The 16,154-nt window shown below is 43.0% G+C and overlaps 1 protein-coding gene across 1 annotated transcript; it reads left to right on the top strand.

Annotated features, from left to right (window-relative positions):
* Positions 1–1,618: 1,618 nt before the first annotated feature.
* Positions 1,619–6,823, top strand: LOC125298592 (neuronal pentraxin-1-like). Its single transcript, XM_048249374.1, has 5 exons — positions 1,619–2,173; positions 2,596–2,803; positions 3,575–3,819; positions 3,956–4,135; positions 4,677–6,823. The coding sequence occupies exons 1-5, from the start codon at positions 1,682–1,684 to the stop codon at positions 4,896–4,898; spliced, it is 1,347 nt and encodes a 448-aa protein (XP_048105331.1). The 5' UTR covers positions 1,619–1,681; the 3' UTR covers positions 4,899–6,823.
* The last annotated feature ends 9,331 nt before the right edge of the window (positions 6,824–16,154 follow it).

The following is a 16,154-nucleotide window of genomic DNA, read 5'->3' as shown; positions in this document are numbered from 1 at the left end:
TACGCACATAGGCCTACATGTGTGAGTGAAATTAGAGAATAACTTAATAAGACGTTTATGTAACAATGACATTTTTTAAAGTCTGAGAGATGTTTTGTGTTTATAATGCTTTCTACACGAGTTGTGAAAGATTGTGTGCGCAGTGTGTTGGGTGAGTAAGTAGTGGGTGACAATCCCACAGAGAGAGAGAGAGAGAGAGAGAGAGAGAGAGATTTTCTTCATACAGATTCAACTACTATCTCCTAACAATGACATTGCAGTGACGATTTGCGCGTTTCATACACTGTGTAACTTATAAATATTGACACCACTCAGTGAGAGAGTGGTTACGCAACAACCTGTTAAATTAATAATACGAAAAAGAAGTCCCATACTGTATCTCTTCTGCACTTTTCGGACGGCAGATTTTTCACAGCGCCCTCAGGTGATTCAACATTACTAAATGTCAACTTGCGAGAGAGATAGCGAGAGAGGAATACTTCCTCTCCCGCGCTGGAGGCTGAGAATCTGTGGGGATTTGCGACTCATGTCAAAACATGAAAAAGTCAAACCACATTCATTACTAACATGCGTACGTGTCCACACAACGTGAGGTTTGCATCGATAAGATTTGATTGTAGTCCACCTGTGAGCTCATTCAAAATGCAAATGATTTCCCCTGAAGTTAAACGTGCCACTCAACTTGCCGTGAGAACAGTCTAATATGAAGGCACGGCAGACTCAGATATGGACATGAACCCTACCTCTCCCTTCCACTGCCCCTGCCCCTTTTGAGCTCCCCACACTTCCAGCACCTAAATGCTTTGAATAATGTGAAATAGCATCAAAAAGACGATAGGAATAACCAAAATATAAGACTGATTGAAGGTAAATGTTGCGCTTGTCACTAAGCTTCAACTGTTATATTGGAAAAAAAATTATTCAGAGTTCCTAAAAAAAAACTAAAACAAAACAAAAAAACAGTTTAAATTGTTTATTCAAGTGCGTTGGTCAGAATTAGAAATTAAGTGTTCAGCGGCCTAAGACCAACACGCTTGACAAGAGAGTAAACTGAAGAGGAGCCGGGTACTTGCACTGACCACGCACGCTGGTTGAGCTATGATCATGGGTGTGGTTAGATTTAAGGTAGACACGCTTCATTGGTTTTAAAGTAAACATATTTCTTTGTATTTCCCATGGCAGACACCACTAGGATAGATGAATGTTATCTGATCAACACACAAAAAAATCAATGACCATTTTTCAAAGACCAACCTGGTCAAAATGTGGTTTTCTATAGTCTTATTAGATCTACCTTATCAGATGTAAGATTGAGCTTCACATGTCAGAGGTGCATATTTTTGATTAGGTTATTTTTTACATTAGTAATTTAAATAATAATTGTCTACAATAAATCAGGATATGTACAGTCTAGATTGCATTGTTCTGTTCAGGCAGCAATGCAACACTATTACATAAATGATTGTCGATACGGTCAACTTCCGCTATCTACAGACACATCGTGCACTACCTTAAGAAGGAGGGCGTGCACGACTAAACGGCGAGGACTTACTTCCTCCCTGGAATGATGCAGCGAGCCCGCGCTACTCTTGCTGAGCTCTATAAATGCGGACACGCGCAGCATAGAGAGCCATAGTTTCAGTGGACAGCTCCATGGTGCTGAAACGGACAAGCAACTCCTATGCGCATTTCGCTGAACGAGAAAGATAAGTCAGACAAGGGGATTGAACAAGAATTTAAGATTGAATTCATTATGGAGGGGATGTCTTGGAGATTGTTTTTACTTTCTTTGGTACTTCTGGAGGGGTCTACGCAAGATTTCGGACAGACGCAGTTCATCTGCACATCGGTTCCCAAGGATATGGACTTGTGCGCAGCCACTATGCAGAACAGTGGCCCCGCAGAGGATCTGAAGACCACCGTCATGCAGTTGAGAGAAACCGTACTTCAGCAAAAAGAGATTATCATGAACCAAAAAGAGACGATCAGGGAACTAACGTCCAAGTTGACTCGGTGTGAGAGTCAGAATCTCCCGGAGCCCGGAGTAGGGGGCAGGAGAAAAGAACCAGGCTCTAAAAATACTATGGGGGATGTATCACGGGGTCCGTCCGATACATTGGCCCAACTGGGGCAGACGTTGCAAACCCTTAAACAGAGACTGGAGAACTTGGAGGTATGTATTTAAGTTTATTGTACGTTGCATTGGAAGCTGTTCTCTCATCGTCTGCTACGCTGAGTGATTTTATTCTCTGGCTCAACACATGCAGCATGACAAGGATGGTCATATATTGAATGCCACTTATCTTCCGACTACTGCCGCAATTATGCAAAGCTATCCTAGCAGTAGAAAGTAAAGGGTTTTTTCAGTCTGGTAGAACCTCGCAGATCAATATGAGCGGATGGCCTCATGGTTGGTAAATTTAGTGACTTAATGCAAATGTTTGTAAGCAACCCAAGACAGTAAGCCCTAAAGGCGCTAATCTGGCGTTAGCCTCGGAGCAACCTTGCACGTGTTAATAGTGTTTATTTATTGAGGGTTACAACCTTTCCTTAATTCGTCTCATCCTCTGAACGCATCTTCTTTGTATCCCTCAGCAATACAGCAGAATTAACAGCACAGCGCAGACGAACAGTCTGAAAGACCTGCTCCAGAACAAAATAGACGACATGGAAAAGCAGGTCCTGTCCCGGGTCAACACACTGGAAGAGGGCAAAACTGGCCAGAGGAATGAAACGGACCAGCGCAACAGAGTAGAGTCCACTCTTACCTCCATCCACCACAGAATTACAGATCTGGAAAAAAGTGAGTACTCAGAAGCGGTGGAGAGAGTCATTTCAAAGCCAACGAAATGTGTTCAGAGCAAAAGCATCATGTCCCAGTACAAATAGCATAGTTATCATCGGCATCGCTAATTGTATTTATGCGTAATATCTTATGGGTTGGCTGTGTAACCTACTTTTAAAACTACAATATTAGCAAGAACAATTCTAAAATGGTAATGCAATATGTTATGTCGAAAGTTATAGGCATGTTTGCCCCATCGCGATGTCGCAGCGGACACTGTGCGGTTGGGGAGGGGAGCTGCATTGCTTTGCATATTTCTCCTCACATTAACTCTCTCGCGGATTTGATATACATACCAAACGCCACGGACAAAGCCAGCCTTGACGTTTTTTGGCCAATATTTATTTTAATCTCAGGATGTATTTCACAGTATTCTAAAACTGAGAGCACTGGGCGGACGATGGAAGTTAGTTCGTGGATCCGTTCACGCGCTGTTTATTTGCACTCATAGGCAAGCATGATGTTTTCAGGAATGCAGAAAGCAAGGGAGAAAAGAGGATCAGCGCGCGCTCTCTCGTCTGCTGCTGCCGCCTATAACCTTATTATCTATCAGTGTGTGCGTGTGTGTGTGTGTGTGTGGGGGGTAGTTTAAACTTGACCGTGATTTGAGAGCATGGTACTGGACTGCCATATTCCTGGTGGATAATAAACCATGCACAGAAATCTGTGAGCCACAACTCATAAGCAATTTTGCTTGACAGACTTGTACGTTTTCACCACTGATTGCAGGTCCAAAAGGCAACAGACCACTGGACAAGTTCCAACTCAATTTCCCTCTCCGAACCAACTACATGTATGCGAAGGTCAAGAAAAGTTTGCCGGAGATGTATGCATTCACCCTATGCATGTGGATCAAATCCAGTGCGTCGCCAGGCGTTGGCACTCCATTCTCCTACGCGGTCCCGGGGCAGGCCAACGAGCTGGTTTTAATTGAGTGGGGCAATAACCCTATGGAAATTCTCATCAATGACAAGGTAATCACTGCGAAATGTCTATACATTGAAAAGGACATTAAAGGCCAGCCTTAAAGAGATATTATTGCACGTTTGAACGTGTAGCATGCTAACCATAGTACCCCACTAACCACACCAAACACCTTTTCTAATGCAGGTGGCAAAACTACCTTTTCAAATTAACGATGACAAGTGGCATCACATCTGTGTCACCTGGACTACAAGAGACGGAGTGTGGGAAGCCTTCCAGGACGGGGTGCTGCGTGGCAACGGAGAAAACCTGGCCCCTTACCACCCCATCAAACCGGATGGAGTGCTTGTTCTAGGACAGGAGCAGGTGAGAGATGGCGAGAGTGAATATCTTTACCATGATATCTAACATTGCTCCAGGATACGTTCTTTCCTCCCGAATCTGATTACTGTATATAAAATGTCAGTGTGTCTTTAGCCTAATGTGAAACGTTATTTCTGAACGCTGACATCTGATAACGGATACCCAAGGGCAGGGTATTATATTCATGTTCAGAACGTGCGCTTTTCGCGCTGCGTAATTAGATCATTTAGACCTTGAAGCGGCTGTCAGATAACCTGGCAATCTAATTGAGGATTTTAAGCAAAGGAAAACTGCGATAACTTGACCTAGTGGTGTAGCCTATCTATCCCCTAGCAGAAAAAGCTCAACGCTCATTATATGCGTCTGGGACGATACATTACCCTACAATGATATAGAAGAATGAAACATGCTTTGCACCTGTATGTATAGACTACTAATCTATGTAAAATCAAACGTATAATGATGACATGGTGACGGCTGACTTGGAATGATTCTTTAATACGGATGCCTAACTGACTCTTTCTGTATTTTTTGGACCTCGTAGGATTCACTGGGAGGAGGCTTCGATGCAACACAAGCTTTTGTTGGGGAGCTGGCCAATTTTAACGTGTGGGACCGTAAGCTGTCAACGGGAGAGATTTACAACCTGGCCACCTGCAACAACAGAGCGCAGGTGGGAAGCGTCTTTGCATGGTCGGAGGCCAAAATCGAAGTATTCGGTGGAACAACGAAATGGCCGTTTGAGCCTTGTCGTCAACTCAACTGAACTGCACTACGGCAAACAGAAAACGCCAGTACGAGATACGTGTTTCTGAGCTTGTCTTTCTTGTCTTCATTTGACGTTGATAAAAAAAAGAACAAAACTTAACATTGATTTAAAAAGGTAAGCGAAAAGCTGGGATTTCTATACATAATTAAGTATTTATGTGCAAAACAAACAAACGTTTTTGGTCTTGAAAAAAATATATTTTCCTGTCATATGTCTTGGAAACCTCAGTGAGACAGTGTTGGTATTGATTACTTTTTGATTCGGAGTTCGTTTTATTTTTTTGCAAGCGCACTCAAGCTTTGGTTTCGCTTTTTTTTTTCTTGGACCGGCAGCTGGGCATCTTAAGCCTTACTGTACGTTGGACAATATCTCAAGACAGTGCGGAAATCATCGCCTCCTTCTTGATTCAGAGATCAAAGCCGACAGTCCAAAGGACAGTATCTGAGAAAGATTACAAAGAGTTTCATTACTGCACTTAATGGCACCCCAACCTCTCCGGAACTTGTGTCGTGGGGGGGCTACAACTCGCGAACTGGTTAGACCTCCCAAATTGCACCACAGTAGACAGATATGTTCATAAATTCGTTTATTAATACAAAGACTTGGCCAAGGTGGTAGGCAGGACAGCACAGCACCCTACAGATGATTCTCTGGATACTAAGGTGAGAAAGCTACGATAAAACCCAGGAGCACACAAGTGAGATCCGTGCAAGAACCCCAGTAGATGTAAGAACACATCAAACTTAATTGAGCACAGCAACACAGCTGCATAAGCACACTAAAGTGGCATTAGCCCACCAGTCCCCACCAGACAAAGGCAGCACAACCTGTGCCACCTGCCCCCAGTCCTAGGTCCATCCTGGTCAGCTCCCTTCTGCTGACCAGGAAAATGAGAACACCACAAGGTCAGATCCAGTCTCAGCTGTCGAGCCCTCTGGAGTCAAACAAGCCCCTTGGCCTCCTCGTTTGGCTCTGGAAACAAAAGGGAACCGGTCCTTAGAAACAGCCAAAGGGAATAGCGGTCAGATGCCCCCCCTTGGTGCTCCTCTCCTAGTCTGGTCCTCCCCATACTGGCAGCAAGAAAGGGTATTTGGACTCCCTTGATTGGCTCCAGCATTACAACCCAGAGGAAATCGTGTTCCAGGTGGACAGGTGAAGCCACACCCAAGCTCAACAGCTAGTCATTGGCTACAGCGACAATGCCAAAAGCCTATCACCTCAGTACTCCCAATTACACCATCAGTTCCAGCAGCAGAGTCCCATTAGGCTAGAGCCTAAAGCCAGTCACTATAGAGACACCTTGCAACAGTTCCACAACATGCAATGCACAGAATATAGTCTCGCAAAAGAGTGAACATAGCACACAAAATAGCACATGAAAACATAGCACACGAATTACAAACACACAGAAGAGTTCAGTACATGCCACTTGCACTGTGACTGTCTTGCGTGGTAGACGCCAGAGGATGAAGGACGATGCAATGACGGGTTGCACCTACTTTACTTGTTCTCGTTGTCTGCTTCAACGTGTTTCTGTAAGAATGTCTAAAATTGCCAACATGCTACAAGCCTGGGTGCCTTGGACTGGTACAGATATTCAGCACATTTTCATTTTTCATTTGCATAATTCTATGTATGATTTACTTTCTTTGAGAGAGAAATTGTCGTAACTCTATTCAATGTACTTAGCGGCGATTTGTTAAAGGACATGATGTGTATTGGCAAGTGTTTGTACACTGTATTAGGAATGTTCTCTGTGTAGTAACAGCATGACTGACAAAATGCTGCAACAGCATCGTCGACAACTGCTTTTACTATCCTTCCAGGTCGGGTCTTTTTTACCGTATTGTTATATGCTCAAAGCATGGCACCACTGAAAAGATAAAAAGATCTAATTTTTGTAATAAAATTGTGATACATAATATCTTTTATTCCTGGATTCATTGAGCATACACCAGGCCTTTACATCAGACAGATAAAGTGTGTATGTGCTGTATGTGAGTGAATAAGGAAGTGAAAACAGATTTAAAAACAAAAAAAAACAAAGACACAAAGAGGAAAAAAATTCAGTTTTGTCAGTTTTGGTAGAGGACCTTCTTATGACAGACAGGTGGCTGGCTGCACAACTCATCTGAAGGTCAAAGGGCATTGCTGTGGAAACGCGTGGAGCACGTCTGTGTTCCTCTGCACCGCTGTGGCGAGGAGATGCGACGGTGTGTTTCTGTGTCAGGAAGGTGGACGGTGCTGACCCCCTTCTCGCTGACTGCGGAATTACGCGCCAGTGGCGGCTCTTTTGTTGTGCCTGTGTGAGTGACGGAGGGAGCGCTCTCCGTGTGCTGCATCGCCACTGTTGCTGCGGCGGCTGCTATTGATGAGGATGATGACACCGCAGAGGGAGCAGGAAAACGCCTCGTCATATCCCTCTCTCTCTGATCATCAGACAACCGGCCAACAACAACGAGGACGACAGACGCAATGCTCTCGCACCACTCATACATCATGCAAACAGTTAGCAGCCAGCCCAGTTTGTTTGTGTGAGACATGGTGCAGTGATGTGGTGCAGCTACCTCCCTGACTAATAATGTTTACAGCATCTCTCTCTGTCTCTCTCTCTTTCTCTCTGTCTCTCTCTCTCTCTCTCTCAATTCAATTCAATTGAGCTTTATTGGCATAACAAAAAATTGTATTGCCAAAGCATACATGTACGTAGTAGTGTGTAAAGACAGAAAACAAAACATCATGCATCATACATTACATCTCTCTCTCTCTCTCTCTCTCTCTGCCTCTAAAGCAACCGCTGCCCTGCAGCTCTCCTCAGACATGTTGCTGTTTTCTTATTCTAGGGGCCAAGATGTCATGTTGCACTGAGTGGCAGTGCAGTGGTACTCTTAGGCTTGTTTAGATCCCCATCGTGTTACATGGGGCAGATTAAACTTGACATTGGAGTTCACTGTTACATCTAGTGAGTGTGGCGATTGGCGATTCGGAAATGACAATTGTGACCTTGTCAGTCTATGGTCCATCTTCAGTGTCCAAGGGTTACACAAGAGGCCAAAGCCCATAATGAAAGGCCTCAAGGTCATAATATGGAATTTAATCGGCACTGGTCCTATGCTCTCTCTCTCTCTCCCTCTCTCTCCCTCCCCCCCTCTCTCTCTCTCTCTCTCTGTTTTTATTCTGCAGAACAATCTGTGTCACCATCATTTAGGTCAGCTGACTGTAGCCAATAGATGGATGGTTGTAACGCCGGTCTTAACGTGCTGTGTGTGCGCCATGTTTGGGGGGCGTGCCATATCTACACCACTCCATGGGCCCACCCACCAATGAACATCACCGTGTGGCCACAACAGAATGCCAGTCAATGGCTGTGATGTCATAATCACCTGGCTGCTGCTTACTACGCCAGCTAATGCCTTGTTAGCATAATGCCGCTTAAGCAAAACGCTGTGGTGGAGCGGAGCACTTTGCAGTTCTGACTCAGGATGCTTCCATAAGGCCTTGCTCAGCACGGTGGCCATCATTCACAATGCACTGGTTTGCATTAGCAACTGTCTACTCTATATGACGAAACCTCACAGTGAATTTAAAGTGCCGACAACACAGATAAGACCGAGGTAGAGCACTTCAAATTTAAGAATAACAAAAGGCATTTAGATCAATGGCCATTTGAGAGCTACACAACGTTATATCCAGTGACATTATTTACCATTATGTCATCGACATGCAGTATTTGCAAATAATGTCTCTGGCTGTCATTTATTATCATGTAAGGCTTACAGATTGGTTATTTGATGTACCTCCATCAGAAGAACGAAGCGTCTGAAAGCTGTCACAGACTCAAGGTCACCGCAGTGTCCTCGTGTCAACTTTCAGGATGTGGAGCTGCCACTCTGCAGTCTATACTCCATTCTCCAACTCTTCCTGGAGGGGATGGGGGCATGACTGAGACACGTGGCTCTAGATGAAAACAACACTCATATCTTAATAAACAAACAAACAAAAAAACACAACACCTGCTCATAGAGGAGATTTTTAGGTCATGCTGTACTACAGAAGAACCGCCCGAACCTTTTATGCATCATGCGTTTTTGAAGCTCTCTTCAGCTAGGTGAACAAAGCTTTTCTAACCAACCTGTAGTATCAGTTTCAACCAAGCTATTTTTAGATTTTAATTTTGCACCGAATGTGATAAAGATAAACTAGATAAAAAACCCAAGCTCAGTCTTGAGATCTAAGCAATCAAAAGAACAAGAAACGGAATAAAGACAAACAAGGCTCAGTTGATTTAGTCGCCTCTTGGCAGTGAGCAGGTGCACTACACATCACCAGGTGCTCAGGCCATCAGTAACACTCAGTAATGGGGGCCTGAGGGCCAGTGTTTGTCATATGCATATGAAACATATGGAACCTAATGAAATTTAATGGCACATAACTACAAACACACACATATACACACACACACACACACAAATATAGAAAATATATATACCCATACACAAATACCAACACACACATACATATGCACACACACACACACACACACACACACACACATACATACACACAACAACAACAACAAATGCCAACACATACACACACACACACACACACACACACACACACACACACACATACACACAACAACAACAACAAATGCCACACACACACACACACACACACACACACACACACATACACACAACAACAAATGCCAAACACACACACACACACACACACACACACACACACTGTTTTTATACCTAGAGGAAAGGCAATAATGTTCCAAACACGTGTGCACACAAGAATGAATAATTCACCACAGTGCATTAAGAAACAGATGAATTTGGCTACTCAAGGGTGTACAAAACCGCCATACAATCAGACTACTAGAGGCAGACCAACATTTATTTTCCTCCCATGTTTCTCAAGCAGTGTCTCCTCAGCATACACAGCATTTGCTTTTGAATACGACCCTGATACTCCTGAACTCAAAAACAACCAACCAAGACAATAAACCAAGCCAATAACCAAGATGATTAATAGTATCCACAAAGGGCTGTTATACACACTGTATAATATAGAAATAAAGCACATACATAAATTACATATACAATACAATATACATTATATGGGGCAAACGGACAACTGGCATGAGTAATGGGTTCAGATACACATATGCACATGCCTAGACTCGCTTTTGTGCAAGTCTTGCTTATGATTTACAATATCACATGTTTCAGGCGAGTGGATCTGTGGGCATTTCACTCAATGCAAAGAATTAGCGACTCACCACAGAGAGAAAGGCATTTAAAGCTGAGGGGCCAAAACTGGAGCACACCAAGCCAAGATGCGCTGCTTCAACTGTCAAAGGGAGAGAGGGAACTCTCCCTTTCTCTCTCTCTCACAGAGTTCAGTCTCAGAGGCTGTGTGAGCTGTGTTCATGGCCTGTGATGACTAGCCCCCTGTAGGCTCCTGGGCCAGATGCATGTCGGATAATGAGTTAGCGTAGCGACTGCTAGCTGTAAAACATAAATGAGGTCATCCTATGCAGAGTCGGGTTGTGAGATGGCGGTGTGATTGCATCACCAGGGTCACTGTCTCAACAAGAGAGATGCATTGGAAATGTTGCAACACATGCGTAAGTGTCATCAGGGAGTGAGAAAATGTCCATAGTGACCCGAACCAAAGACTCTTGTTGGTGTCAGTGACTCAAGCCATCAATCACTTAACGTCTGACACAGAACACAGTAATGCTGATGCTCGCCCATAGCATGGTGCCACACACCATTGTCAATAATGACACACAGAGGCAAGGGTGCAGTTGCATGTATTTCTTCTTTAGAACTGCACGGACATGCCATCATTGAGACCTACACAGAAAGCATTTATCCTTAGAGTAGCTGTCCAGGGTGCTGAAACTCCTTATACAGAGTGGTTAAGAGATCTTAACAAACTAGCCTAAGCCATGTGTTTGCAACCAGGCAATACGGGAATTAATGATTTGGGAGGCCAAGATGAGTCTGTTTCAAACACCACTGTGGAAGAGGTAAGTGGAGTTTTAAATTTCCTGTGGGAACGAGGAACAGGAGGCATGTCTAGAAAACACTCTTCCTGAAGCTTCCAGTCGGAAGCATTACTTATTGACTACTGGTAAACACTCACAGTGATTTCCTTCTGACAGGTCAGAGGGCAGAGCATGCATCCTACTGAGAGCTGCAGCGGTAAGAGCCGCGAGGAGAACTCGGAGGTGTGGACGGGTTGCGTAAGCACTTGGCTGCCATTTCCTGGCTTTCCATTCACTCTCTGCTGGCATGAATGGTTATGATGGCATCAACGAGAGTGCCATGCAGATCCCCAGACCCCTCTCCATCTCCCCTGTGCCAAGCTGGCCCCAGAGGAGGAACAGCTGTGTGGGTCATGCGCCCTGCAGTGAGCCCCCCCCTCTTTTCCCAGAATCCTCGTCTGCGGTGAATCATTGATGAGAGCCCAGCAGCACTCTCCCGCAGCCCTCGCATGAAAGATGCATGAGCGAGCCTGATGAACAGGAAGTTGCAGTGGCGGAGACAGGAAGAGGGCCTGAGATGGGAGGTGAGGGAGGCATTATGGGAGCGTGGGGAGAGTGGGCTGGGAAGCCCGGGAGATGCTGGAGATGATCCAGCGCTGTTTGGGATTGGAGGAGGAGGAGAAGGATGATGATGAGAGAGAGAGAGAGACAGAGGGAGGGAGAGGGAGACAGAGCAAGAAGCAAACAGAGGAAGATAAAGAGATGACAGAGCTGGAGAATGTATGTATGTATGTACAGTATGTAATGGGAACCATATACAGCTCTGGAAAAAATAAGAGACCACTGCACATCTTTCTGATGTCATCCTACGGTTGCTGATGGACATTGGAATGAGTTGACGGCCAAAATTTAAAATTAAGAGACCATTGCAGATTTGAATATGACCGTCAACTCATTTGAATGTCACTCAGCAACTGTAGGATGACATCAGAAAAATGTGCAGTGGTCTCTTATTTTTTTCCAGAACTATGCATATGTGTGTGTAGTATTAGAATGTATCCATATGCAAATGCATATGCATATGCATATGCATATGCACTTCATGCGTCAGCACATGTAAATATACATTACAGTTTTTCTCGATTGCTTTTACCTGCTTAAGTAAACTGGAATCCACTTGGTCTTCATGGCTACTTTCTTTGCACAGCAGAAGTCATCTCTTGCGAATGTGTTCACACATTTTCATTGGGTTCACACATTTCTCACACCCTTTTGCAAAACAGTTAACACAGGTGTCATTCAAAAGCCCCAAACTCTATTGGTTTTCCCATGCTAAACAAAAGGAAAACATATTTTCACAGGTGGTATAGATTTCTTGCATAAGTCTGAATCTCTTAGCCTAGAAATCTAGACGCGCCCCTAGCCAGGGCTAGTCTAGGAACTCTCCGTTGGCTTGTGAGCTCCAGAAATCGAAACTTAATCAGGCCAATGAAATTGTGTATAGAGTCGTTAGGTGGGCTTAACATAATGATTGATGGCAAAGTTGCAACGGTTTGGCTTGAATTCCCTGCTACTTGAAAACAAATAAGATGGCAAACGTTTGAACTAGCCAACTAGCTCCGCTGGTGGGAAATGCATGGGACTCATAGCGCTGCCGCTGTCCTATTGCGTGCAGAGGGAATTTGAAAGACAACCGATTATCCCGCCCCTCGGACTGAGCACTGCGAACGGTGAGTGGCCAGACCCTACATTTTACAGTTTTTCTCGATTGCTTTTACCTGCTTAAGTAAACAGGAACCCACTTGGTCTTCATGACTACTGTCTTTGCACAGCAGAAGTAATCTCTTGCGAATGTGTTCACACATTTTCATTGGGTTCACACATTTCTCACACCCTTTTTGCAAAACAGTTAGCACAGGTGTCATTCAAAAGCCCCAAACTCTATTGGTTTTCCCATGCTAAACCAAAGGAAAACATCTTTTCACAGGTGGTATAGATTCCTTGCATAAGTCTGAATCTCTATTGATGGCAAAGTTGCAACGGTTTGGCTTGAATTCCCTGCTACTTGAAAACAAATAAGATGGCAAACGTTTGAACTAGCCAACTAGCTCCGCTGGTGGGAAATGCATGGGACTCATAGCGCTGCCGCTGTCCTATTGCGTGCAGAGGGAATTTGAAAGACAACCGATTATCCGCCCCTCGGACTGAGCACTGCGAACGGTGAGTGGCCAGACCCTACATTTTGGTTTTTTCTCGATTGCTTTTACCTGCTTAAGTAAACAGGAACCCACTTGGTCTTCATGACTACTGTCTTTGCACAGCAGAAGTAATCTCTTGCGAATGTGTTCACACATTTTCATTGGGTTCACACATTTCTCACACCCTTTTGCAAAACAGTTAGCACAGGTGTCATTCAAAAGCCCCAAACTCTATTGGTTTTCCCATGCTAAACCAAAAGGAAAACATCTTTTCACAGGTGGTATAGATTCCTTGCATAAGTCTGAATCTCTGATACACCTGTGTGAAACTCCTTTGCACAATTCTTCAATCAGCAATTATTCATTTTACATAAGAGATGTCTGTTTTGTGTTGCTATTTGCAAGTAATAATGCACATTTAGACAAAGTACTGTATTGCCTATTTGGTGGAGAAAACCGTACAAAAAGTGTATACTGTAGGTTTATTTTGATGAAAGTTGTAGTTCAATGAAATTTACAGTATCTTGCTAGGTGTTTGCTGTATGACTTACACATCAATGACAGTTACATCTTGGGAGGAATGAATGAATTATTTTTTATTCAGTACATTTTTTCTTTTCACAGTTTTTTTCTGATACCAGAAAAATGAGAAAGTCATGGAACAGACATAGCAAAAATGCTCATTTTGAGCTGCTTCAACTCTTCAATTACAGTAACAAAATATTGTAAATGTTTAGGAACTGAAAGATAGATAGATAGAGATAGATAGATAGATAGATAGATAGATAGATAGATACTTTATTGATCCCCAAGGGGAAATTCAGGGGAGGAGGCCAGTTTCTAGAGTTTTGAGAGTGAAATGTTGTCCCATTACTCCCCGTCGTCCCGATAGGATTTCAGTTGCTCAACAGCATGTGGTATTCTTAGTCATTCCATTATGCACCTAATTAGACAAATCTGGACTGCAGACAGGCCATTTTAGCACCTGGACTCTTCCTCTGTGGAGAAATACTATTTAAATATGTGCAGAATTAATTTTGGCATTGTTTTCCTGAAATATTCAAGGTCTTCCCTGGAAAATACATTGTCTGGATGGGAGTATATGTTGCTCAAAACCTGTATACATCATTCAGAATTGAGTGTGCTTTGCCAAATGTGCAAGATGACCATGCTGTAGGCACTAATGCTCCTCCACAGCATTATAGATGTTGGGTTTTGAACTGAACACTAAAACAAGTTGGATAGGTTGGATACTTGAATAGGCCCTCTCCTCTTTAGCCCAGATGAGTCCATGATTTTCAAAAAAAATGGCAAATTTTGATTGGTATAAACACAGGGCCTTTTTCCATGTTACCTCAGTCCATTTTAGGCCCAGATAAGATGGTGGTATTTTCTGTATCATGTCTCAATACAATGTTGGCTGTTTTGACTGTTACAATCTTGGCTGCAGTTTTTGAATTGAGTATCAAATTGTGCACATATAAACAATAGTTATCAGAGGTTTTCCTGAGCCCCAACAATGACAGGTCTGGAAACAGGTCTGGTGTTGATGCAGTGCCATCTGAGGTCCAAAAGACCATGGCCATCCAATTTGTTTTTCAGCTCTTTCCCTTGTTTGCTAAGATTTCTCTGGATTCTCTGAATGTTTTAATAATATTATGTCCTGTAGATGATGAACTCCCCAAATACTTCACAATTGCATCTTAAGAAACATTAAAAATACATTGTTTCATCATTTGTGCACACAGGTTTACACAGAGTGAAGAATACCCCTACAACTTTACTTCTAAGGGACCCTGCCTCTCTGGGATGCTCTTTTTCATATCCAATCGTGTTGCCAGTTACCTTAATTAGTTGTGAAATATTCCTCCTTTTGTTTTCTTTATCATTACACAACTTTTCTAGCATTTTGTTAGCCCCCTCCCAACTTTTTTTGAAACATGTTGCTGGTATCAAATTCGAAATGAACATAAATTTTCCATGAAATGGTCAATTTTTTTATTTTCAACATTTGATATGTTGTCTGTGTCCTTTTTGCAACGAGATATGAGTTTAAGAAAGTTGCAGATTATTACATTCTGTTTTTATTCACATTTTACACAACGTCCCAACTTTTTCTGTTTTGGGGTTGTATAAGAGATGTCTGTTCTGTTTTGCTATTTGCAAGGCCTATGGATCTACACTAATGCACATTTAGACAAAGTACTGTATTGCCTATTTGGTGGAGAAAACAGTACAAAAGGTGTTTACTGTAGGTATATTTCGATGAAAAATTACAAGTTGTAGTTCAATGACATTTACTGTATCTTGCTAGGTATTTACTGTATGTCTTACATGTCAATGGCAGTTACATCTTGGGAGGAATTAATACATTATTTTTTTATTCAGTACATTTTGTCTTTTCATAGTTTTTGTTCATTTTGATAACTAGATTTTGCATTTTGTTGTCTAGTGTGTAATGATTGATTAAAGAGTGTTTTTGAATCGGCAACAAGTTGTAGTGTTTGAAGGCAAGATTTGCTTTTGCTGCATGTTTTAAGTGTTTTGAGAGAGTAACAGCCTTTTGCAAGCAAAATGTGTCATTTTGTCCAGAGTGCTTTTGTTCAGACAAGGGTGTTATCTGTTTTGAGAACGTGATTTCAGAGTTGGCACAGGTATCAAAACGATCGAGAAAAACTGTAATGGCTTACATGACATATATGTTCAGTATATGAGTTTGTGTATAATATGTGTGTTGCCTGTGTATACAGTATGAGTTTGTGTGTAAGTGTATTAGCTAATATTACCTGAGTGTATGTGTGTGTTAGCTAATATGACCTGAGTGTGTGTGTGTGTGTGTGTGTTAGCTAATATGACCTGAGTGTGTGTGTGTGTGTATGTTAGCTAATATGTGTGTGTGTGTGTGTGTGTGTGTGTGTGTGTGTGTGTGTGTGTGTTAGGTAATACGACCTGAGTGTGAGTGTGTGTGTGTGAGTTAGTGGATGTGACTGAGTGCATGCGAGTACCATGTAGTGACAGAGCGAGGGAGCATACTGTGCCAGCAGGTGGACC

The sequence above is a fragment of the Alosa alosa genome, chromosome 7 (genome assembly GCF_017589495.1).
Source record: "Alosa alosa isolate M-15738 ecotype Scorff River chromosome 7, AALO_Geno_1.1, whole genome shotgun sequence".
Taxonomy (NCBI): Eukaryota; Metazoa; Chordata; class Actinopteri; order Clupeiformes; family Clupeidae; genus Alosa; species Alosa alosa.
The sequence above is the reverse complement of the archived record's forward strand: the minus strand, read 5'-3'. Positions and strand labels throughout refer to the sequence as shown.

Excerpts from the sequence above, each read along its gene's own strand:
- LOC125298592 (XM_048249374.1), top strand. The coding sequence starts at position 1,682 with ATGCGCATTTCGCTGAACGAGAAAGATAAGTCAGACAAGGGGATTGAA. Across the intron at positions 2,174-2,595 it reads AGAGACTGGAGAACTTGGAG|CAATACAGCAGAATTAACAG; the intron begins GTATGTATTTAA and ends TGTATCCCTCAG. Across the intron at positions 4,136-4,676 it reads TTGTTCTAGGACAGGAGCAG|GATTCACTGGGAGGAGGCTT; the intron begins GTGAGAGATGGC and ends TGGACCTCGTAG.